The 24,841-nt window shown below is 37.9% G+C and overlaps 1 protein-coding gene across 3 annotated transcripts in view; it reads left to right on the forward strand.

Moving 5' to 3' along the window:
- The window catches only part of CCDC88C (coiled-coil and HOOK domain protein 88C), a 95,618-nt gene extending 72,373 nt beyond the window's left edge, over nucleotides 1-23,245 (forward strand). Inside the window, exons 17-30 of one of the 3 annotated variants that reach the window (XM_034418332.3) lie at nucleotides 174-315; nucleotides 1,821-1,967; nucleotides 4,086-4,247; nucleotides 4,752-5,029; nucleotides 5,682-5,825; nucleotides 6,431-6,617; nucleotides 8,321-8,466; nucleotides 9,169-9,258; nucleotides 11,631-11,869; nucleotides 17,599-17,748; nucleotides 18,320-18,385; nucleotides 18,913-18,981; nucleotides 19,239-19,540; nucleotides 21,064-23,245. In XM_034418332.3, the coding sequence (XP_034274223.2) occupies nucleotides 174-315; nucleotides 1,821-1,967; nucleotides 4,086-4,247; nucleotides 4,752-5,029; nucleotides 5,682-5,825; nucleotides 6,431-6,617; nucleotides 8,321-8,466; nucleotides 9,169-9,258; nucleotides 11,631-11,869; nucleotides 17,599-17,748; nucleotides 18,320-18,385; nucleotides 18,913-18,981; nucleotides 19,239-19,540; nucleotides 21,064-22,077 (3,136 nt within the window). In that variant the 3' untranslated portion in view covers nucleotides 22,078-23,245. The remainder of the gene's footprint in view (nucleotides 1-173; nucleotides 316-1,820; nucleotides 1,968-4,085; nucleotides 4,248-4,751; nucleotides 5,030-5,681; nucleotides 5,826-6,430; nucleotides 6,618-8,320; nucleotides 8,467-9,168; nucleotides 9,259-11,630; nucleotides 11,870-17,598; nucleotides 17,749-18,319; nucleotides 18,386-18,912; nucleotides 18,982-19,238; nucleotides 19,541-21,063) is intronic. The other 2 variants (XM_034418333.3, XM_087872932.1) reach the window with 2 other exon arrangements.
- The last annotated feature ends 1,596 nt before the right edge of the window (nucleotides 23,246-24,841 follow it).

Here is a 24,841-nt window from a genome sequence, read left to right on the forward strand (position 1 = left end):
CAATTCTATACATTGTACATTGATCCTATTCGTTGATTTTTCCCAGATGAGAAAATAAAATACTGATATAAAGTAAATATATTTATTAGGCATTTGGCTAATACTTGCAAAACATGGACTTTGTTCTTTCATATATTTTCAGTTACTGACATGCTGTCCTTAACACCCCTCAGGAAATATAAAATCTTGGAAAGCCAAACTGAATGTATTCTAAAGACAACACTAGCTAGTAAAGAAGAGAAAATTGTTGCATTGGAGGCCAAACTACAAGAGTTTGTTAACTTAAACCAACAGTTACAGAACGAACTAAACATGGTAAGACAGAAACCCAGAAACAATGCTCAATAGTAGCAAGTGACCCATGACAGGTCACCTATGAAATAATGCAAACCTTGATATATACAGAAGGTCTTCATCCTGATTATAAAAATGCTTTTGACCCTGTGCTTTCTAATCTATTGATGAAGGTCTCTGTTTTTTGTTTATGGCTTAGATCAGGGGTGTCAAGCTTGATTTCATTGAGGGCCGCATCAGCGTTGTATTTGACCTCGGGGGGGCCAGGATGGGCGTGGCTGCGGTGGGCGTTGCCAGCTCAACGTCACTCATGTCGGGGGTGCCTGTGATGGCCCAAGTGCTCTACCAGCGAAAACGGGCTCCCAAGCTCTGTTTTCAGCTGTGATGGCCTCCTGCAACTCTCTGCCAGTGAAAATGGAGTTCAGAAGGGCTGCACGTGACCCTCCCGTGCTCCATTTTAACTGGCAGAGGCACCACAGGCCAGTTCTTCACTGTTTCCAGGACAGCCCTGCGGGCCAGATCTAAGCACCCCCAGGCCAGATCCAGCCCCCGGGCCTTTAGTTTGATACCCCTGGTTTAGATCTCTATGCAGTTTTATTTTACAATTACCTAAAAGGGGTTTCTCCTAAATAATTACCTGTAATTTGGAAGGTGGGGTCATCTTACATTTCTTGAGAGTAGAAGATGCACTGTTCAAAGTGAAGGAATGATTAGGAGCTGCAAATTATGAAAACAAGTGCCTGAAAACAGGAGATGCTACTAGCATCGTTTCAAGTTCAATGGAGATGAACATACTAAGCTCTGCTCTCTTATTGTCTTCCACATGTAGGAAGTGAATGCAATGGATAATTTTTTTAAATTTATGGAATGTCTTCTCATGAATGAAAACAGAATCCTTAACTGAATATTCTTGTAATCCATTAATAGAGAGGTTCTCCTTTTCAGACATTTATTCTTTTCTATCCATGGAGGGAAAAGAAAAGAGAATTGATTAACATATGAATGGAACAGGACCAACATGTTATGGATTTTTACAGCAAAACTAAAAACTTCATGTTGATTGGGATGTATGAGTAAGCATACAGAGTACAGAGTAAGCATACATAGAACATTGCAGTTCAATGAACGAAAGATCATTTTTCAAGTTTCTACCCCAGTTTACCCAGTGTAAGCTGCTCTAAATAAATCCATCCTTGGTACTGCAGTAATCTAGGCATACTTGCTTGACAGCAATAACTACTAAAATTCTTATGCTTACTAAACATATATACACACATCTGTGTGCATGCGCATACATAAGCCCTTGTATAAATGGGTAACATGTATGTACTTCTTTTGGAGACAAAATCTCCAGAATTGATTTTAGTGGAAGTTGGTAAACATAGTTGACCATGTAGGGTTTTGGTCTGTATTTGTGAATTTTTTTTCCAATCTGGCACTGCTTTTGTTGGAGGATTATCTTAAATTTTGTGTCATCTTTTCAAGTAAATAACTGCACATGTTACAATCTTTGCCTACATTTACAGATGAGGAAGGATTTTGCATGTCTTAAGCAGAAGCAAGAAGAGGGAACTTTTATGCAGAAACTGAATCAACCGTTGGAAAACTGTCAGAAGGAAGCAACGATGGAGCTTCTCAAAGTGAAGGACAGAGCTATAGATCTAGAAAGGAATGTAAGATGTCAGCTGTGTGTGTTTATTTCTATTTTAGGTTACAAACAATTCACATAGTTTAATTCATTATTGAGTTATATCTGAACATGTCTATGTACTGATTGAGTAGTGTCTGCCTACTCCTCCATGCATCTGCAGTTCTGAACATATTCTGTGCTAAGCTGCAACAAATACACATTTTATATATAACATTCCAGAAGCATATTATAATATATGAAGCATCCCTATGAATAATACTTTAAAATTATTTTCTTTATTGTGTTTCACCATTCTAAACATTTAACCTTTCTTTCAAGTTGGTGAAGTTGCCTAAATAAAAAGAGCGGAGAAGGCCTTCCTTCCTTTCATTGGGTGGTAGCATTTTTCATAATGATTGGATTGAAAACAACTTTGCAGAGGATGCTGCGTCACTTTTATGGTGACTGTTTGTTCAAAAAGAGCAATGGACAGTTCTGTACCGCCTCACTGCAACGCTACCTGAAAACAAGTATGGCAGTTGTGAATACAGTTGCCTTGTCAGCCAGTAGAACATAGGCATAACCAATACCCATCCTCTTGTGCAGATTGCAGGTGCTGCCATTTGAAAAAACCACAGAATGAGAGATGCTCTCTGACACAAACATAACAGTTAACTGTAACCCACCACCACCACCTGCCACTCCTGTGGGATATATAGCAAAACCTCAGTCATTTCAGATCTTAAGGTAGATTTCAAAAAGAAGCTGGACTGAGGACAGGAACTACCATAAATCACCTCAAATCTTCTAAGGCAGGGATCTCCAACCTTGGCAACTTTAAGACTTGTGGACTTCAATTTCCAGAATTCCTCAGCCAGTCTTAAAGTTGCCAAGGTTGGAGACCCCTGTTGTAAGGAATGTAGGGATATTAAAAAGACAATTCCTAGCTCATAATCTTCCATAGTAATTTCACAAAAAGAAAAAAAAAGATAAAATACAGGCAAGTGAAATAGGTACAGTCTTTGAGGTTGATGGACAGAAACAGATGGGTTTCTTCTTTGCTGAATTGAACTTCCTGAGATTGTGGGGTGCCATTCCTACGACTTTTTATTCCCTCACCAGTGTCACCAGAATGGTTCCTCTATTGCTCTGCTGTCTTAGAACAATTAGCCGTTATAGCCAAATATATTTTCTAGTTATGGGGAAAGAAAGCAAACCCCACAAGTACTTTCTGTCCTGGATGATATAGTAGTTATATACTTTTTTAAAATATTTTTTTTATTTTCTTTTAATACAAACATTACATCATTCATTAAACTGTGTCGTCTGGGTACAAATTTTTTGTGTCATAACAGTTAAAGCTTACCACCATATTCATTATTATAGCTACTCTTATTTTAATACTAATACTTAATACTTAACATATCTATTGTTGTAACATTTCTCTTCTTAACTTATTTGATTTTATTATACATTACTTTCATATTTATTGTCTAACCACTGATAAAATATATCCCATATATTATAATAATCAGATTCTTCCTATCCTTTAATTGCAAGTGTTAAATCTATTCATTTCTGCACATTCCAATATTTTCTTTTTTTTTAATAAAATAATTTTTATTAAACAGTTTGTCTTTAAAAACAACACAAAAAAACAATCACACATGTATAAAAACAAGACATGTCAAGACTTAACGTATTAAACATTACATAACAATGGTAATTTTACAGCATTTTGTATCGACTTACGTATTTCGCTTTTGTAGTTTTCTATTCTATAATTTCTATTTACTACTCAATAGTAGGATAATCGTGTTACTCCAACACACACACACACACGCTCTACAATATTCCAATATTTTCTTAACCATGTTTTCATCTGTAGGAATCTCTTCCCTTTCCAATTCTGTGCAAATACAATTCTAGCCTCAGTTATTACATGAATAATCAAATATACATTTTCTTTACTATAATTTCCTGGTAGAATCCCCGACAGGAATATCTCAGGTTTTAAATCAATATGCTGCTGCGTCATCTTCTCCAACCACATACAAATTCTTGCCCGATATAGCAGTTATATACTGTGTAGCAGTTGATCTCAGATTATGTGAGCATTTTATTCTCTCCTACCTTACCAGTTATTTTTTTCTCTCTTCAGAATGCAGCCCTGCAAACAGGGATAGAGCTGCATAAGGAGCAACTAGCACGTTTGGAAATGCAGAATGGCTCCCTCAACAGCCAGATCCTGACACTACAAAAGCAAAATGCTTTCCTTCAAGAGCATAACACTGCAATGCAAACACAAACAGCTAAACTGCAGGTCAGAAGAAATCTATCTGAAAATTTTTGGTTATTTTGTTTCAGAGGAAGCAGAAAATAAATATTTTCTATCGTTAATCCAAATTACTTTCAATTGTCGGTGTGATGTATCTTCCTTTCAACAACCTGCAAGGCAATAAATTGAGTAGCCTATACTTTTTGAGAAAATTGGAAAATGTTTGGATTTGATTTGTTAAAACGCTTTATTTTGCTTTTTCTAAGATAAAAAAACAAAGACAAGGCAAAAAAATAAATAAAAACCAAAAACATAGATTAAAAAAGAAGGAAAATTGTGTTTAAAATTGCCTTTCACTAAATGGAGTTTGTGGATGTTCTGATTAAGTTCCATGCAATGTAGTTCTAATAGTTGGAAGTAAGCCAGTAAGAAAATTCTTAAAGAGATAGAGCAAAGAGAGATATGGTAGGAAAGAGGAGCATATGTTTTAATAGACAATTTCAGAAACTGGATCACTCTTTGTAATAGTAGATTTGTCATTTTCTTTAGGTGGAGAATTCAACCATAAATTCCCAGAGCACATCCTTGATGACTCAGAATACCTTACTCCAGAATCAGCAGCTGGCCAAGGAGCATGAATACGACAACCTGCTGAAGCAGAAAGAGCAGCTCAAAGCAGAATATGAGTCCCTTCTTCAGGATCATGAACATCTCGTGTTGCTGCACGAACGGCAGTCTACAGAATATGAAACACTAATCAAACAGCACAGCAACCTAAAAACCTTGCACAAAAATCTTGACTTGGAGCACAAAGATCTAGGGGAAAGGTACAGGGTTTTACTTCGTAGTAGAAGTTTTCCTCTAGCTAATAACAGCAGATGGAGGGAAGATTATCATATGGTGAAAATCTGATCTTTATTATCATTACGGCCAGTGATGTTTAGATGATGTCCCTGAAGCATAAGTTCTTAAGTACAATAAATATCATTCAGAAACTTATCTTTTGGTAAAGTTAACGACATAACCATCATATCCATTCAAAATAACTTGTTTTGAAATGAATAAATACATATTTTAATAAAGTATCAGTATTGAGCTCTTGTTTGTTAAATTGGATTTGTTTGAAAATTTCATATAGGTCTCACAATATATATTATTGTATATACTGAAATTTGATTTATATATACATAATGTAGACAAAATTCAATAGTTCTGTTGATTTGAATGGGAACAAATGAAACATGCTTAAAAATAGTTAATAGTTGGGTGAAATAGTATGGAAGAACAACAGAATAAAAATTATTGTTAAAGAGAAATCTTGTTTAAACTTTCTATGCTGATTGTGGCAACCCGATCATATTCATTCAAAATAATTGGTATTGCCCCCTCTTTTGTTGAATTGGATTAGTTTGAAATTTTTATAGCGTCTTTATAATGTGTTTTAAGGCAAAATTGCACATATATATTTGTTTTATATAGATACTGCAGTTTAATTCAACACAAAACCGAACTGGAAGAAATGGAGATGATTTTAAAGACAGAAAAGGATGCTTTACAACAGGAGAAGAGAACAAGCACAATAATGACTGCAGAGAACCAGAAGCTTAGAGAAGAACTAGAAAGGTATCTGTTTTCAGAAATAATGCAGGCTGTTAATGTATATTAATGGGATAATTTGGTTGATTCATATCACTCTTAGAAATGTATACAAATGACTGCCTGCCTATTAGCTGAGAATCCTTAACATTTATGCTACAGTGGCTGCACCTGCTTACAATAACTATCTAGGTATGGAAGAGAAGGTTACTTTATATTAATTCATTAACTGTGTAGTTCTAAAAAGTCTTGAACTGTGGTATAAACCTGCTTTCCCAGTTGTGGGAAAGGACCTTCTACCAGACAAGCCTTAGGCTGTGGAATGTTCACCTGAATATGCCAAGTCCTTAGAAAATGGCAAAAGCCCATCTCTTTTACAACTCTTTTGTTAGTTGAATTGATCTTGATTTTAATCATATTGTTACTTTAATTTAAGTAATATAATAGGATATTAAGAAATTGAATAGGATATTCAAGTTTTGGGAATATAAATATATCTGTGTAGTAAAAACAATGGATTAAACCAAAGTTTTTGTTCTTGACCTTGTTAAGATTTGAATTCTACAAAAGTCAAAAGTAATTAACAGTGTTGTTGTGTATTTGAATGGGAGTGTTTTGCTTTTCTCTTTGAGGATGAATATCTCACACACCAAACTTAAAGCTGAGTACGAAGGGCTTCATAGTCACACTAAGGAGCTGAAAACATCCTTGAATAATTCTCAGCTAGAGCTGAACCGTTGGCAAGCTCGTTATGATGAACTGAAGGAGCAGCACCAGACTATGGATATCACCTTAACTAAACTGGACAACCACTGTGAGGTGAGTGCTATGTGTTATGAAAATCCAAAAATATTACGGCTCTAGGAAATATCACTGCAATTCAACAGATATAGTATGCATAATCTGTTAGAACTGATTTACTCTTAAAACCATGGGTTAGGATTGGAATTCATGTTCAATCCTAAAAAAATTGAATTGTGAGGAAAAAGAGGTCTTTAAAGCTCAGTGACAGTAGGGAGAAAAATCTTTCTAACCCTCCATTTACCCCATCTTAGAATTGTTTTTACTTTTTCTAGACTAGCAAAAGAAGAAAATAAAAATTCAACTCCATACAGATAGTTCTTGACTTACAATCACAACTGGGACTGTAATCGTGGTCACTGAGCAAAGTGGTGTTTCACTGCTGCATGACCCTAAACCTAGCACTTCTGGTTGTGGCCATTAAATGATCTTACAGGTTATTAAGCAGACAGAGTGTGGGGTACCTCAAGAGGCAGGAAGAAGACCCTGAGAGGCTCTGGAGCTGAAAATCCTCCCTGCTCAACTCCAAGCATGATTTTCAGCCCCCAAGCAGAAAGGCATCTATGCATGGAGTGATCCTGGCCTCCCCAGGCCTCCCCTGAAGCATCCTACACTCCTTTCCTTATCATGCTGCCTCTCCAGTCTCTGCTTGGATTTCACCTTCCTCTCATCTCTAAGGCTAGCTGAAAGAACTGCTTGCCAAAACAGTGCAGCTTTGCTCTATGAATGGAAAAGAACTCCTTCAGCATTCACATGTTCAAGATTTGAGCTCTGCTTCTGACCTCACTAAAGGCGTTTAGCTCCTCTCTATGGGCAGAAAGGAACTCCTTCAATGGGGCACAGGAACAGATCTTGATTCTGTATCCTTCCAAGGGAGTTCAGCTCTCCTTGACAAGCAGCTCTTTTAACCAGCCCTCCAGAGAGGAGAAGGAGCTTGCAAACTTCTCAGCAGTTTCTCAGCAACTTGCAAACTTCCCTGATGGCTTCCCCATTGACTTTCAGGGGAAGCTGGTAGAGAAGATTGCAAATGACAATCACATGGTTGCAGAGTGTTGACAACTGGTTGTAAGTGTGAAGATCGCCATCATGTGACCACATTTGTGGTGGTACAACATTTTGCAATCCTTTCTGAGCAGTTGCAATTCCAAACTGTTGTAAGTCAATGACTACTTGAAATATCCTTTAAAATTTTCCCTGACTGCATTTAGTATTGTAAGAAGGTAAAGGTTCCCCTCGCACATATGTGCTAGTCGTTTCTGACTCTAGTCTTAGTCATGTGGCTGTCATGACTAAAAGCCAAAGGCTCATGGAACGCTGTTACCTTCCCACCAAACGTGGTCCCTATTTTTCTACTTGCATTTTTTACATGCTTTCGAACTGCTAGGTTGGCAGAAGCTGGGACAAGTAACGGGAGCTCACCCTGTTACGCGGCACTAGAGATTCAAACCGCTGAACTGCCAACCTTTTGATCAACAAGCTCAGAGGCTTAGCCATTGAGCCACCGCGTCCCTTCCATTTAGTATTGATTATGTCCAATTTTGCTCAGTGCTAATTGTGTATCTTAAGTGCTGGTGGTTGTATTATGAATGCTGGTACTGAAGTTCAAAGAACTGCTCACTGAGCAGAGATTTTTCATAAATAAAAGTCTTCGCTTTGATTGCTTTGCAACATGTGGACAAATGTGTGCAGAAAACCTCATCCATGGTATGTCTGTTAAATAGCTGCTTGCTCGACTAAAAGGAAACTTGGAAGAAGAGAATCATCACCTTCTCAGTCAAATCCAACTATTAAGTCATCAGAATCAAATGTTACTGGAGCAGAACATGGAGAATAAAGAACAATACCACGAGGAACAAAAGCAATATATGTAAGAGAAGTAATCCTTTTGCATACTGATCTTGACCTATGAGATTAATATTATGTCACAGGGATGAGGGAGCAGGAAAGCTTTTTAAAAGAGATCATTGCGGGCAGCCAAAAAGCAATGCATGAAATTTCTCTGCAACTGTAGCATGCTTTTGCTAAATGTAAGCGTACAGTTCATTGTGTATGTTTTAGTCTGATGTTTGGGTATGAAAATAGGTGCAAGTCATTGGACTTATTAAATGAAAAAAAAAAAAGAAAGGTTTATTCCCAGTCACCATTGTTGTCAGCACCAATAATGCATGACGTGTTGTCCTATATGAGCTTTGATGTATAATTTCTGCTAGGGTCAAGTCATATCACAGTGTATTGTAATACTTGTCACCAGGTTCTTTGTGATTGATTGGTTGCTAGGTAGATAGATTGGGGAGGGAGGGAGAGGGAGAAGAAAGAAAGAGATAGATAGACAGACAGAAACAATCCTATTTATAGGCATATTTCTCAGGCAATATTTAAGTATGTTTAAGTATGTTTAAATTAGATATTAAGTTAGATATGACCTGAGAAGGATTTTTTATGTTGCTATCAGGGATATTGACTTCTTTTCCTGGAAAAATATTATAGTTCAATTTTAGCATTGTAATGTCTCCTCAGCAAATAACTGTAAATTTCTAATTTTCTCTTCATTATATGTTTTTTGTAACAGTGATAAATTAAATGCCTTAAGGAGACACAAAGAAAAATTGGAAGAGAAAATAATGGATCAATACAGGTTTTATGATCCAACTCCAAAAAAGTAAGTTTTATATAGGAAAATATGTCTTATTATCACATCCAAATCAATTCATAAGATACAAGCTGTACTTCAGTCATCACACTTTGACTTACTAAGTTGACATATGAATAAACCATGATGCCCTTTCTGTAAGTGAAAACGTGAGGAAGCCTTCACTTAGCTATAGGCTTCTGTTTCAGAAAAAATTATAGATAGTAGACAGTACATTAAATCAGTACTGCAAATTATACATCAAATTAAGATATGGTTTCTAAAACCCCAATTTTGGATGTGGCACAATTGCATGTATAAGAATGGTTTCTAATTAGAATTAAATTCTGCATTGGATTTTCTTTTTAAATACAAAGTTAATCTAGGCATCAAAGCTTGCTCACACAGTTTAGTTAGTCATACTAAGAGGGAATTAAAGATATTTTCCAATAAAAGACATATGAAATCCTTGCAACCATTAACATACACAATACTAACTCAGTATATGTTGAAGAGATACATGGTTTTAGTGCAATTTAAAGGGAAGATTTCTAGCTCAGTTTTGAAATTAGGGTTGTTGGTGCTGTCTGAGCTTGGTTGTTTTCCTGCAAATGTTTCATTATCCAGGTTAGGTATAACATCACCAATAGTGTTACCTAGTTTGTATAATAAAACATCTTCAAGAAAGCAACCAAACTCAGAGAGCACCAATGATCCTTCATTAGTGAGATACATACGATATCAGACCTCCGGACTTTTCGTCGGGCCCTGAAAACACACTTATTCCATCTAGCCGGGCTGGCTTGATCCCATCCTCTCAGTTTTAATTGAATTCGGTTTTAATTGGGTTGTTTTAAATTTTGGGCTGAAATTATTTAATTGTTTTTTAAACTGTTTTTAAATTTTATATGCTATGTTTTATCTCGGCTGTACACCGCCCTGAGTCCCGCAGGAGAGCGGCGGTATAAAAATAAAATAAAATAAATAAATAAAATAAATAAAATTAGTGCAAGTTAATAAGAATCTCAGTGCCAGCGTTCCAGAAAACCCCAACTCTGAGTAAAGACACGGAAGCAAGCATTTTCCAAAGTTCTCTTTACTAGAATAGGTAAACTGGCACATCTGGGAAAACCCGAATCTGAAAGGCCCGGGTTTTTCCTCAGTAAGTCAAACCCCCCAGAAACCATTCCCTCATTCCCGAGTCGATCACATGCTCCAATCAACGTCCGTCCCAACTCGACTCAGCCCCCTGACCATTCTTTCTCCAGATGCTGGATCGCCCTGACCTTGACCGACAGGAAGAATGCTATTATGTCTACTAACAACCCCACTCCTTAATCCCCCTTCCTACTTCCCACACATGAGAAGGTGGCAGCAGAAGCTTCCGGCCTAATATGGCTTCCAAAGCTGAACATCAGGTTGCAGGGACATTACAGCTTTTCAATTTTTTTTCTATTCTACAATAAAACATTTTCTGCCGTTGTTAGGCTTTACAACTTTGCCAACATACACATGTACATGCACACACAAAAGATACAACCTGCTTGTTACATTTCCAACAATGCCAAATATTTATTTTAGCATGATATGCTGATAAAAGAGTGGAAAGTTCAACGGAAGAAAAATATGACATTTACTTCAAATATTTCCTAGAATAAGAGGTCACCCAATTCCAATAGAATCCTGGAAAAATATAGCAAGGGGGAAAAATACAGTGTGTAATTAAACTTTTGAATTTTCTACCACAAAATGTGCTGCCTACCAATTTGACTGCGTTCAAAAAACAGGTTGGACCATTTCATAGAAAACATAGGAATTCATGTGTGTTGCCTTGATGGTGATGTGCCATCTGCTGAAAAATTAGTGGGCTTCCTTGTGCCGTTGGTTGACCACTGGTCTAGATGGGTGAGGGGTACCAATGCACCAGAACACTGCTTATATTTTTACTATAACTCAGAGAGAGGTAGTAAAATATTTGGTAATTTGTAAATAGATTGGACCATAAGGACTTCTAGTTTTTTACCAAAAAGATTTTAAATAGATCTTTTATATGGTGACCCCATTTTATGGCCTTGATAAAAAAAGAACCTTTATAACCAACAGAATTCAAAAATATTCCATTTGTACCACTTGTTTTAAGTAATAATTAATTAATTAATTAATCTTACTTACTTTCTTGCTGTAGAGTAGCAGTCCCCAACCTTTTTGTGGCTCTGTGGACCGGCCACTGTAGTGGGGGGGGGAGAGGGGGTGGTTTTGCAAGTACCTGCTGCTGGTGCATATGGAGCTTTGCCTGCCGCTTGCACAGTCCGGGCGTTGGGGATCCTTGTTGTAGAGAATGAGAAAATTAAGTGAAATAATTATTATTTAAAATGTAAGAGGAAAAATATTTCCAATAATAGGAAAAACCACTGGATAGGAGCTAAAGCCTTGGCTAAATTCATGAAGCCAAAGAAAGAGCCAACAAGAGAACGAGTGAAATCTTCAGCAGATAGTTCTCCATCTCAGTTAGAAAGCATGGAGACAGCAGGTTCACAATCTCCATCACAGCTACCCAAGCAACAGAAGAGTCTGGAAACTACCTCCAAAGAGTTCAGCTTCGTGGAGGACAAAGAGCATAAGGCAGGACCCATGGTCAAAGGTAGGCGTTGCATTTCATTGGAGAGTGAATTAGCTTTGTAGCACCATCCTGATTAGCTTTTGCTGACAATATTTTGTTAATTAAGAACATGTTGAGTTTGTAATCCAATTAATAATCCCTTATGTTTGGCGCTGATATCCTTTAGGCCTTTTAACAAAATGTGATTAAGTATCTAGGTGAAAGAGCTAGCCATAAATATAGACTTATGGATGGAAACTAATCAAGGAGAGAAGCAACCTAGAACTAAGGAGAAATTTCCTGATAGAACAATTAAGTGGAACAATATGCCTCCAGAAGTTGTGAATGCTCCAACACTAGAAGTTTTTAAGAAAATATTGGACAGCCATATCTGAAATGATATAGGGCAGTGATGGCTAACCTTTTCCAAACCAAGTGCCCAAAGCATGTGCATGTGCGCGCGAACACACGCGCATGCACCCAGACCCACAAAATGCAATGCGTGTGCAGGCCACATGCATATTCCCCATCCCTGCACATGCATACGTGGCCCCCGCGCATGCACGCATGGCCCCTGCATGCACCCTGTCATCCGTGCATGCTTGTGCACCTCCGCACATGCCCCACCCCCATGCCCCCTGTGTATACCCCATCCCCGCATGCATCCTGCCCCCTGCACATGTGTGTGTTCCCCCCCCCCATGCAGTGCCCCCCTCCACGCATATGCGGCAGAGAACCGAAGACCAGCTGGCCGGCAGGAGGCTCGCGTGCATGCGTAGCAGACCTGACCTAGGGCAACGACTCATGTGCCCACAAAAAGGGTGCTGCATGCCACCTCTGCCACGTGTGCCATAGGTTCGCCATCACGAGTATAGGGTTTCCTGCCTAAGCAGGGAGTTGGACTAGAAGACCTCCAAGGTCCCATCCAACCTCTGTTATACTGTTATTATGTTAAAGTGTTTTCCCTTTCCCTTCATCTATTTAGAAATATGGACTAGGGCAGAGTTGTTGACACCAATGTTGTGCAGATAAAAAGAATCCTTTGGCATGGGGTTCCTTGTCAGCTTCAGGTTCAAGCTTGCCACTTTGGAATTAATTCTGAAAATTAAGCAGGTGTTTCTTTCACAAAGACAAATACATTTGTTTTTTTGCAATGCAGGCTTTTTTTTTTAATACTTCAGTACAAAGTGCATCATAATTCTCAGCAACAAATAGGGCTTTTTTATGATGAGACACTTGTCTTTAAAGCCCTTGGTATCCTGAAGATTTATTTTTACTATGGCGTCATACATTTCCAATTTTTTTTTTGTTGCCATTTTGTTGTTCTGTATATTATTTTTGTGTTCTTTTAAGGTTGTAGTGCTGTTCTTAGACTTGTATTTTAATTTTCTGTTTATTCTATCAGTCACGTGGAGCTCTAATTAAACTATAACTGAACTATTGCACTATTGTTATATGCCATAATGTACATGCTAATTCTACGTGTTTATCAAGTATTATCTGCTTTACGCTACCTTCATAGTATAGGTGCATTCTGTTAATAAGCTCGGTTTCTAATTGCAATGATGAGTGATTTTTGCATATTGGGACTTTTCTATAAAGCAGAAACATTCCCCAGAGTTTGTTTGTAACCCGCCTAATTTTTCTGCATTGCAAAGTGTAGTCTGACTTGATGACAGCAGGGGGAGCAAAGAGAAGAGGATCAGCAACACAGATCCAAATATGAAAAATGTGAAGGATCCTTAATAATATAATATTTGCTTATGTATTTTTTTGCATAATACGTCTCGGTAAAGAATTGAGTAGACTTCATTGATAATAATTGATGGGTAACATTTGCTTCAATTAAAAACATTTCTGGAATAGACCTGTCCCTAATTCTTACCTTGACTTAAGCACTACAAAACCAGGAAACTATGTTGATTATCGTAACACATGTTCTTGATCTGTACTGATACTGTACAAGTAGTCCTTGACTTATCATCACAATTGGGACCAGAGTTTCAGTCATTGGGTGAAGCAGCCATTAAGTGAGATGCCCATGTGACTGCTTCATTCAGCAAACTACAATCCTGATTCTCCCAGTTGCGGTTGTTAACTGACCACTTGGATCATTAAGCAGACAGAGCGAAACAACTGCCTGTGAAAGCAGGGCAGGCAGCTTCCCTGTGCTGGACTGGAGAAACAAAGCTGAGATCTTTAGGGTGATCTTTCTCCATTCCAGTTCAGGAATTCTCCTCCCTTCCTTGTACAAGCAGAAGAGAACTCTGGCACTGGGCTGGAGAAACAAAACTGGAATCTTCACTTCCCTAGCCCAGTGCAGAAGTTTCCCCCACCCGTGTGGAAGGGAACTTCTGTGGCAAGCTGAGGAAAGAAATGAACCTTGGATCCCAAAGATCCAAGCTACATCTCTCCAGGCCAGAAAATATTTCCATCATCTGTGCAGTCCCTTCTTTGTGAGGTGCTTCAGGGCTTGGTATTCTCTCCCTTCTTATTTATCTTCTACATGAAGCTGTTGGATGAGGTCATCTGATGGTTCAGAGTGAGGTATCCTTAGTATGCTGATGATACCCAGCTTTATATCTCCATCCAGGTCACCATGAAGGCCTGAATGAGTAAAATAGGCTTCAACTCAACCCAAACAAAACCGAATATCTCTTTTGGATCTCTGGTTTCAGAGATCTTTCATGGGTTCTGGATGGGGTGGCAGTACCCTCAGACAGACCCAGTGTGCAAACTGGGCCTCATCCTGGACTTATGGCTCTTGCTCAAAGGCCAGGTAGTGGCCTCGAATAGGAGGGCCTTTGCACAGCTTCATGTTAGGTGCCAGTTAACACCTGTTTATGGACTGGGGAAGGGACTGCTCATGGTCACTCATGCCCTCCTAACCTCTATGTTAGATTACTGCAAGTGGCTTTATGTGGGGCTGCCCTTAAAGGGTATTCAGAAGCTTTGACTGGTGCAAAACGCAGCAGCATGGGCAGTTCCTGGAGCCAGTTACTGGCAGGAAAGGCATCCCCAGGTACCATCAGCTAGGGAGTACTGACTGGTGAGACCCAGAAGGAGAGCCTTTTCTGCCATGGCAGCCGCTCTTTGTAACATCATTCCCTCCCCTCTGAGATTAGATTGGTCCTGTCCTTATTGGCCTTTTGTAAAGCCTTGAAAACTTAACTTCGTGTTTGAGCCTGGGGTCTTGACCATGGGTTTGAGCTGGCTTCCTGGTTGTATGGATGATGCCTGGTTGCTGTATGGTTTTATTTTTGTTTTATATTATGTATTTTGTGTTGTTTTTATTGTAAGTTGCCTTGATTTTTATAAACTCAAATAAATAAATGTTTATCTCATAAAAGAAATTATAATGTATGTTTAATCATAAATAGTAGAGCAGCCTTTCTTAACAGTATTGTACCCTGGAGGAACTCTTGAAATACTTTTCAGGCCTCAGAGATCCTCTGCATAAAAATGAATATAGCTACATCTAGCATTGCCTAATGTGCAACCTTCAGAAAATGATGTGAGGGTTTTTTTCCCCAGCCACAAGCTATTGTGGAACAGCACTTGAGAAAGACTGTTCTAAAGGCTGCTGTTTACTATCTTACGTAAACCTTATCTGGTTAACAAGGGCTGTAGAAATGCTTAGTCCTTGTTCAGGTCAACAGTTTTCTTGGATGTTTGAAATTACGTTTTAGTTATTTCTGTTATTTTTTTCCCTTTTTTCTGGGGTCTCTGGGTGATAACACTTAGCAGTTCAGCGTAAAAAGATTGCCTTTTTGAGAAGCACAAGCAAGCCCAAGGAAAAGTCTCCAAAGTCTCCATCGAATAACTCATCTCTCTCTAATCGTCTCCGGTTCTGGTCATCTTCTGACATCCCATCCTCTCCTAATGAATCATTTTCTTTCTCAGAAACAAAAGATTTCTAACGTCTTCTCCTATCATTTATTCCCAATGCATTTCCAGTGTTTTATTTTTGAATAAATGAAATCTATAGCCCTTCTATACACAGTCATAGATGCTCAGCGTATAACTGAGACAGAATAAATGCAAGATCAAATCAAGTCAACACGGACAACATTTTCCCATCAGTAAAATGAAGGACCTTGTTGCACAATGTGGACTATTTCTTCAGTGCCGTACACTTTAATGGGGCATGACATACTGTACCTATAATTTTGCAAGTACTTTTGGTGATGGTGCACATACTGAGTAAGTGAACCTGTTGTGTACTACACTAATGCTTTGCAGATTTGCCCATGTGCCTCATGTCCTGTCCAGATGTTAAAATAGCTTTTTTGTTGCTGTGTCACTGGCAATGCATCCTTTTCATAATATTCTGTTCTGCGTTAAAAAATAACTCCTAACAAATTTTGCAATTTCTCCTATATCCATTGTGCTGCTTGTCTGTTGTCTAATATTATTGCAGTGTGAATATGAAAATATAGAGACCTCTGCCATTGATGAAAATAGCTTGATAATAATCTATGTCTTGCTTTTTTTTAAATGCTAAGCCAACCGTCACTTCAAAATAGGTATTAAAGTTGATTTTTGTTCTGATTGGCAAACACCATTGCAATCTGATAGTAAACAGCCACAGTTGCAGCTGTGCTTAGCCAGTTAACATTAAATGCCATAGCAGTGCATCAGAATGAACACTGTATTCAACAGATGCTTATCTACTTGCAACTACATGTAATTGATTTGTCTTCTGCTGCTTCAGCCATGGTTTGCTTGATTAAGTTTAGCATGCTACTTCAATAGCATGGAATGGTTTGTGCCTTTTCTTTGCTGTTTTAGTTGACTTAAAAATGTTATGCTCTTAGACCAGCTTTGCTATGAGTGATTTCAGGAGCTTCTACAATGCAGGAGAAATTATATATATAATTTTAGATAAATGGCTCAGTCTCCTTATATCTTTCTTAGACTTAAAAAAAAAAAGTAAATAACTGAGGTTTTACTATTTTACTTCTTGGATTATCTGTGCCACTTTGAATTTCATGTAGATAACTCTAAAAGAAGGTTTCTCAACTTTGGCCACTTGAAGATGTGTGAAGATTCTCCATGATAGCTGGAGAATTCTGGGAGTTGAAGTCCACACCTCTTCAAGTGGCTGAGATTGACAAACATTGCTCTTGAAACAAGTGGAATGTGAACGCTTCTAATTCATTCTTTAAAAAGTCAAGTAGGACATTTTTTTCCAGAAAAGAAGGAATTCTGTTCTCTCTCATAATAATGAATGATTTTTGCTTCATTACTATAGCAAATATATTTAGTGGAGTGGAATGGATTACAGTATTAAATCATATTAGCAACAGAAATCCCTAAAGGATATGATGTGTTGCAAATGTTGAACAGAAATATTGAACAGAGAGACTCAGAAGCCAAATTCTACTCAACTTTCTCTTTTTAAAAAATAAATAAATTCTACTTAATTTGGTATAATACTCCAAAACACTTGTGCTTAGGTTTTCAGCCAATAACTGAAGTGATTCCTCCCCTCCCCAAAATCATATGATATATATATATATAGCTCCTTCTGTTCCATAATGTATGTAAAGTGCTATTCATTCCTTTGTCACTCATTCTTGCTGATCTAAAATTAGGTTAGAAAATGGGATAAAAATAGATAATATCTGATCATAAATGAAAAGATTTTAAAATCAGAAGAATTTGATGGTACTGTTTTTCTCTAAGTATGCATTTCTAAGGCGATAAGAACCTATGTCTCTTGTCTCTCACTTCTTTAAATGTTTCAATGTTTTCCCATTTGATGTTAGGGGATTCAAATCTGAAGAGAGTTTCACATTGTGGAGGCAGCAATGACCACATTGAAAATACAAGAGATCCTGCTATTAAACAGTGCTATACGGACTCAGGTTCCAGGACTTTCTCTGCTCCAATCTCTAGACAACCGAACAGACCAAAAGGTAGGTGTATAGCATGTTTATCTTCATGGGGATTTTTTTCCCCAGTAAGATATTATTAGTTCCTGAGAAATGAAGTTCAGAAGAAAGAAAATTTTATGTATTTAAAACATTTACATAGCCACCCAACTAAAAAAAAACAAAAAACTTCAGGGTGGTTTGCAGCCAATAAAACAGTATAAAACAATATAAAACTAAAAGCAGAAAAACCTGACGCCACTATCACACTTCTCTGATGTACCCACATTCTCATACCACCTTGATCTTGCCCTATTCCAACCCTTGGCAGAAGAGCCAGGTTTTAACTGCTGTCTGGAAGGATAAGGGGATCTGTTGGATATCAAGGGGGAGAGTGTCCCATAGAGCAGGGGCTGCAATGGAAGAGGCATGCTTCCGAACATCCACAGATGGTAATGTTTAAGGGAAGGGATCTAGCTACTTTATCTTTGGTGAGGCAGACGTCCTTGAAGAGAAGCGAGCCTGCAGATAATGACTGACATTATACTAGCCAACTGAATATACCACATGTCAAAGAGCAAACAATACTTTTTTAAAAAAATGTTACATTTTTCAGGCCATAATTCAGATGATGACCTGTATGCTAATTCCTCTGCAGCACAACTTTCCAACAAGCAACACAGTAAGTTAAGCTCTTTGCCTTTGATTCTGGTCCTGGGGCTTGGATGGGAATGATCCTCAAATATTCAGGGTTATTTTCACAGAAGAAGATGGCTACAATAGGGTGAATGAAGTCAGCAAGTTCTATTTTAAAGGGAAGTTTTATCCCCAGTCCTTGAGGTTCAAAATAACATAACATGAGAAGAAATACAGACTTCTTGGGTGCTTTTGAAGATGTTTCTTGGAAGATAAGCAGTTGTTTTATCCTGAGGCACCTTAGTTCCTCTATCCTTTGCTGTCAATTCAGACAGGTATCAGTTTTCAGATAGAAAAACCCAACCTGAAAACGCTTGCCTGCAAAGTGTTTGCTCTACTATTGACCCATGTCCTCTAATAAATTGGTTTTAGAGGCTGATTATTCCAATGGAGAAACACGGTCTTCTTTCTTTCTAACCTGATGCAGCCTAGAAGCTGAGAATCCTCTCTCTCTCTGATTTTTTTGTTCTTTATTCTGTTTTTTTTTTCTTTCTTTTTTTTAATTTCCTGCAGTGTCTGGGTCAGATAGCTTAGAGAACAGTGAAAATACATCCAGTAACAGCTCCCCTTTAAGCCTGAAAGGTATGATATTTTCCCAACAATATTCATGTACTACAGTCCCTTAATGATTAGGCAGGAATGTTCATACATTAAATCTTAATATTTTGGGTAAGGCTTGCATTTTCCCCCCTGCTCCGTAAAATGCAGATTCTATGGAATGCAAATAATAAATCAGTATTTGTATATATGGGTGCCCCTAGTCCTTTTATAAGGATGTGTCAAATATTTTTAATATAATAAAAGAAGGTGATTTTATATCTTTGAATTTCTTGATACAGGATCTTATGACTATATTCGTGACAGATCAGAAAGCTTTAGCAGTGAAGATATGGTGCTAATGAAAAATATGCTTGGCACATCTAGAGATGGTCTGTTTTGTTCCACCTCTTCTGCAGTTGTGGGCTCAAACACTAAACAGAGTTCCTCATTTAATAAGAATGGTGCATTGTTACATGATACATCTCAAAAAGGCAATCATGTACAGAAGCAATCTGTTAAGCACCAATCTGCCTCGCCGGGTAATGAGATGGTAACCTTAGAAGAATTCCTGGAAGAAAGCAACAGATTATCTCCAATGAAAGTAAGTAAATTATGCAGAAAACACATTGTTGTCTGTATGGAGATAGAAGATCATGAAAGGGAAATGCTACATTACATACTATGAGGCTCTGGTTGCTAGTGGAACAAGCAGGTTTATCCCACAGGCTGAATAAACCTTTGAATTCCACTAACAAGTCAGCCCCACCCCCACCCCCTCTCTCTCCCCCCCCCTCTCTCCCTCTCCCTCCCTCCCTCCCTGGTTCTGTTGATAAAAATTTATGGAAATTATTATTACTGAATGATATATCATGTTTATTTTTGTATTATATATAGGTAATTGTAGTAATTCAGTTTGTCACCATAGGAAGGAGAATGGAGGTAAAAATAAAGTATATAGACTCTTTTAAGAGTAGGGGTGGCCAATGTTTGACCCATATGGATCTTTTACTACTGCAATATACCTTTCAGACGGAAATATCAAAAAACTAAACTTGCATGCAGGCAAGGTTCTGACCTTTATTATATTTATGTACAAAACAACACTCCAGTGTTTGTTTGCTTGCTTGTTTTGTGAGGGGAAGACAAAAGTATAAGATGGGGTGCAAATTTAAAGGCTATAATTTTAAAAACAATTTTACTAGTTTTTCTCCTAGTAAATAGATGTTCTGACATGCCCTCCATGGCAGAGAAAGGTCCATCTTCAAAAAGAATACCCACTCCTTAATTAGGATGAAATGTTTGGTGGCCCTTAAAGAAAACAACCTGTATTTCTTGTTCTCATTGTTTCCATTAGGCTGTAATCCTTATAAGGTATTCACTTCTATGTACAATTAAAATGGACTTGTATTTATATTAATTTAAGATTGCAGTCCCATTCTCACTCTAAACATACTCAGATGTACTGACAGACATTAATCTCAATATGGTAGGAGGCAACTCAGTTCTGAAGCCTAGTTTTTATATAAGCTTATCTTCCTTCTATATTAATATAATATTTTAAAACAAGCAGGCTTATGAATATACTAAACTTTCTGCTGCCTTGCATTCTAGAAATGCATCCTAAGATTTTTTTACCATATTGGAAAGTTGGCTGTACAGTCATGCCCTGTTTCACTGGAATCTATTGCAAATCACTACAGCTCTAAAACATCCATTTGGCCTGGATTTTATGCCAGTTTGTTCTTCAATTGTGATTACACAAGCATTTTGTTTAAAACATTTTATATTGTCCTCTTTTCTGCTTAAAAATTATACTACTCAAGACCATCAAAATGTTTTCGGATTGTGTCTGTGTGTCTGCTTACAAGTAAACAGCTATGGATACTTAATGCATAAGTGCAGCTAGTTGCAAATAACTTAGTTTGGTCTAATCCTGCATTAAAACTGGTTTGTATTTCATATTATAGATAAGTTATTATGAAGAATAAGTATTTTTGTGATAAATAATTAATATTCATTCAATTACTGATTAACTTACTGCCCAGAGCTTCTCTGTGAGTGAAATAGGTATTTAAGAAGTTTAGTATATAAATAAATAAAATTTTATTTCAATCCTCTTTTTAGGATGTATCCAGTAAAGATGACTTGCTGAGTGACTATTTCAGAAAAGCCAGTGAGCTTCCATGCCCTGGAGGTCAGTTTCCACAGTCACACAGGAAGGAGCCAAGCAAGACACCTACCAGTTATGTCAGTCCAACTATAAAGTTGCCTGGCGCTGCTGAAGATGGAAGACCAGCTAAACCAGGCCACTACCTGAAACCAAATCCTGGACCATCAGAATCAGAACCTGTGGCAAACTCCAATAAGCTTACCCATGGACCTCGAAATCAAGCCAGTCGAGCATCAAAGCCATTGGCATCCTCTCAACAGAATAACAACATGGGCAGGCAGAGCGCTTCATTGAACCGGGCCTATAGCTTGGCTTCAGCAGATCTTCTGAGAGCCACTAGCGCTGATGTGTACAGACGATATGACAGTCTTCCAAAGCCTGTGGCTGCAGATAGGCAGATAGGCAAGGACTCAGACAGCCAGACTTCCCAGCTGCCTTTAGCGTCTATTTCTCAGAGCTTTCTGAGAGAAAGATCACAGCCTACAAAAATAATGGGTTCTTTGCAAAGTGTGGATTCTCGCTGTCGACAACTTGATGTCAGGCGCCTTTCTCTTGCCCCTCCGAAAGATGAGAGATCACACTTGTTCCCTCCATTTTCTTTTTCTTCCACCACTTCTAAGGATGATCTTTCCTCTCAGCCACAGGAACTGGCAAAAGTAGATTTAGAGCAACACTGTTCTCCACAATATGGATCTAAAACCAAATCAAAGTCATTGTTGCAAAGTGGGGAGATCTCCACTGGGACTCCTGTCAGAATTGTTCCTAACAGTACAGAAGGGAACAATCTTCAGGGAGCTGGTTCAATTGACATTCACATTGCCAAATGCCCAAATCCATCACCAGAAAATAAAATTTTGGCAGAGGGCATTGAGGAAACAAACAAAGGGCTTGGTTCCAAGAACCCTCCTTCGTCAACCGAGCCCCCTGTTGATCAGCAAACGGTTTGGTATGAATATGGCTGTGTGTGACTCCACGCTTCTACTTTGCCGAGGATTGTATAAGATATGTTTCACTACTGAAAATTGAGTGACATCGGGTGACGCTGGGAGATTTGCTAAACACTGTTGTCTTAATTATCTTCTGGATGCTTTATACCTCAGTAGAAACAGGTATACTTGAGGTTTAAAACTGTAACAGTTCTGATGTCTAGAAGACAGAATGATTCAACCATCTCCTCTTCTTTCTCTTCTTCGATTCCAGGATCGTATTCCCATAGTCTGGGGTGCTTACTATTTGGTTCTCTTGTGCCTTTTGCAGGCCTTTTTCTTTTACTTTTTGGGAAATTGTATCTGTGTGCTTGTCTACTGAGCTCAAATCTTATTCACTTTACACACAATTGCTTGTTCTTTTTAAATGCTATCTTTTTACGATTCTAAAATATTATTTTGGCTGTTAAAAGCAGCATAATGCAAGTGTGTCGTCTTTGCACTGGTTACCTTATTACCAATTAGAGACTTCTTAAAATATCCTGGCTTCTTTGCTGCACTTAACACTAGTGCAGTACAGATGCTGCCGTTTTATATGTCTGTGATATTTTTATTGAAAACACTGGAAGTAATGCACCCTTATTGAGGGGCATAGTCTCCTTTAAATGACAACTTTCTTTGCACTGGGCCGATCTGTTTACCATTCCATGCATTCAATCACTTAATGGCCCCATTGGTTGCCTAGAGAACCTGTGTAGCCAGTCTGCCCTCCTAATGTGTACAGTTCTTTTGTCTAAATGATATATAGGAGATCTTTTAAAATGATGTCAATGGATATTGGAATGTTGAAGCTTACAAGCTATCTCAATAAACAATTGCAAGTTCAGGCTCTGGTTCTAATTTGGTCAGCATGATCTGTGTAGAAACCAGATTCCATTTATATACATATTTTTATGAAATCATATTTATATCCAGATGAAATATTTTATTGTATGAATTTCATTGGCTCCTTGTGCAGATCTCCTGTTTAATTGTTTGCTTATAAAGAGATTCTTTCTAACAGATTGACATAATCATAAAACTTCTCTGGATGTCATAGAAAAAACTGTAACAGATCTCACACACAACCAGTGATTAGAGTGTGTCATAGTTTATAGCAGTCACATTGTGAGAAGAGCAGGTATGTAATAAAGACTTTTTAAAATACAAATATCTGTCAAAACTGTCACTTTCTCCCAGAAAAAAAGTGTTATTAAGCGTTGTTCCAAAATGTAGGCTGTCACAATGCACACCCTTTTTAACAGAGCTTTAATATGTGTGAGTGTGTAGGCTGGTACCACCTTCTTCTAACTTCAGAGTATGATTCCCCATCTTTTAATATTTATAGAAGTGCTTGAGTTTACTTCCATAGTACAGCAAAGCCTACTAAATGCATTTCATAAATGTGTAATATTGTACATATTTTTCCAACGTAGACAAGAACAATGTTTGCTTTGTTAATTCAGCAATCAGTTACAGTTACCTAGCACATCTGAAAACAGCCATGTTGGGGAAGACAAATTCTACATAAGGTAAAGGTAAAGGTTCCCCTCGCACTTATGTGCTAGGCATTCCCGACTCTAGGAGGCAGTGCTCATCTCTGTTTCAAAGCCAAAGAGCCAGTGTTGTCCGAAGACGTCTCCGTGGTCATGTGGCCGGCATGACTAAACACCAAAGGCACACGGAACGCTGTTACCTTCCCACCAAATGTGGTCCCTATTTTTCTACTTGCATTTTTTACGTGCTTTTGAACTGCTAGGTTGGCAGAAGCTGGGAAAAGTAACGGGCGCTCACCCCATTACACGGCACTAGGGATTCAAACTGCTGAACTGTCGACCTTTCGATTGACAAGCTCAGCATCTTAGCCACTGAGCCACCGCATCCCTAAATGCTACATAGCTGTTAGTAAAGTTATATAAAAATTTCTTAACAGATTCTTAATGCAAGTTTGCTGTAAGAATTCTCTTTGAAGTGATGGATAGTCATGACAAAAACTTGAGTTATATTTAATGGAATTACTCCTTGATTTTGCATGAATGCAGTACAGTGTATTTCAGTGGAGATTATGTATCCAGTTTATATGGAAATAGTTTTGTGAATGCATGATAAATCTTAATACAAGCTTTAATAGATCTGGCCCCATTGCTTTCCTTGAGCACATCTCTAAATCCTTCACTTAAAACATGATTACACCCTTCACAACACTATTGGGAAGATATATGGCAATAATGCTGCCACCAGCCACTTCCCTGGAGACTTCCTCACTGTTTTGGTTTACTCTGGAGGGTGCAAGCAGCAATTTTCCTTTCATCAGTAGCTTGCCCATAGGAGAGAAATGTAGTTAGCATCAGGAATTCAAGTATTTATTATGTATATCAAGATTAAAGATGTACAAGAAAGTTAAAAGGAAACAAAGAAAAAGACATGAACAATGAATATATGAAAAGGTTGAGTTTCCAATGAAGAAGATGATTAAAAAAGCCAGTGCATTCCTAGATTGCATAAATCAAAGACTATTGCCAAGTTCAAAAGAAGTAACTGTTCATTGAATGCATTGGTTATGTACCTTGAATGGTTATGTACAGCCAGCAATGGACACCAAATTTTAGGAAGGGCATTATTAAATTAGAATGTGACTAGAAGGGGTAACCAAAATAATAAGGCACCTGGAAGGATAAATATACCAAGAACAATTAGGGGTAATAGGTTTGCTTAGCTTGGAAAAGAGAAGAAAGGGAAATATACTTTTTTTTTTAATTGAAAAAGT

This window comes from Pantherophis guttatus, chromosome 1 (genome assembly GCF_059756535.1).
Source record: "Pantherophis guttatus breed Tessera chromosome 1, ASM5975653v1, whole genome shotgun sequence".
In the NCBI taxonomy this organism is placed as follows: domain Eukaryota; kingdom Metazoa; phylum Chordata; class Lepidosauria; order Squamata; family Colubridae; genus Pantherophis; species Pantherophis guttatus.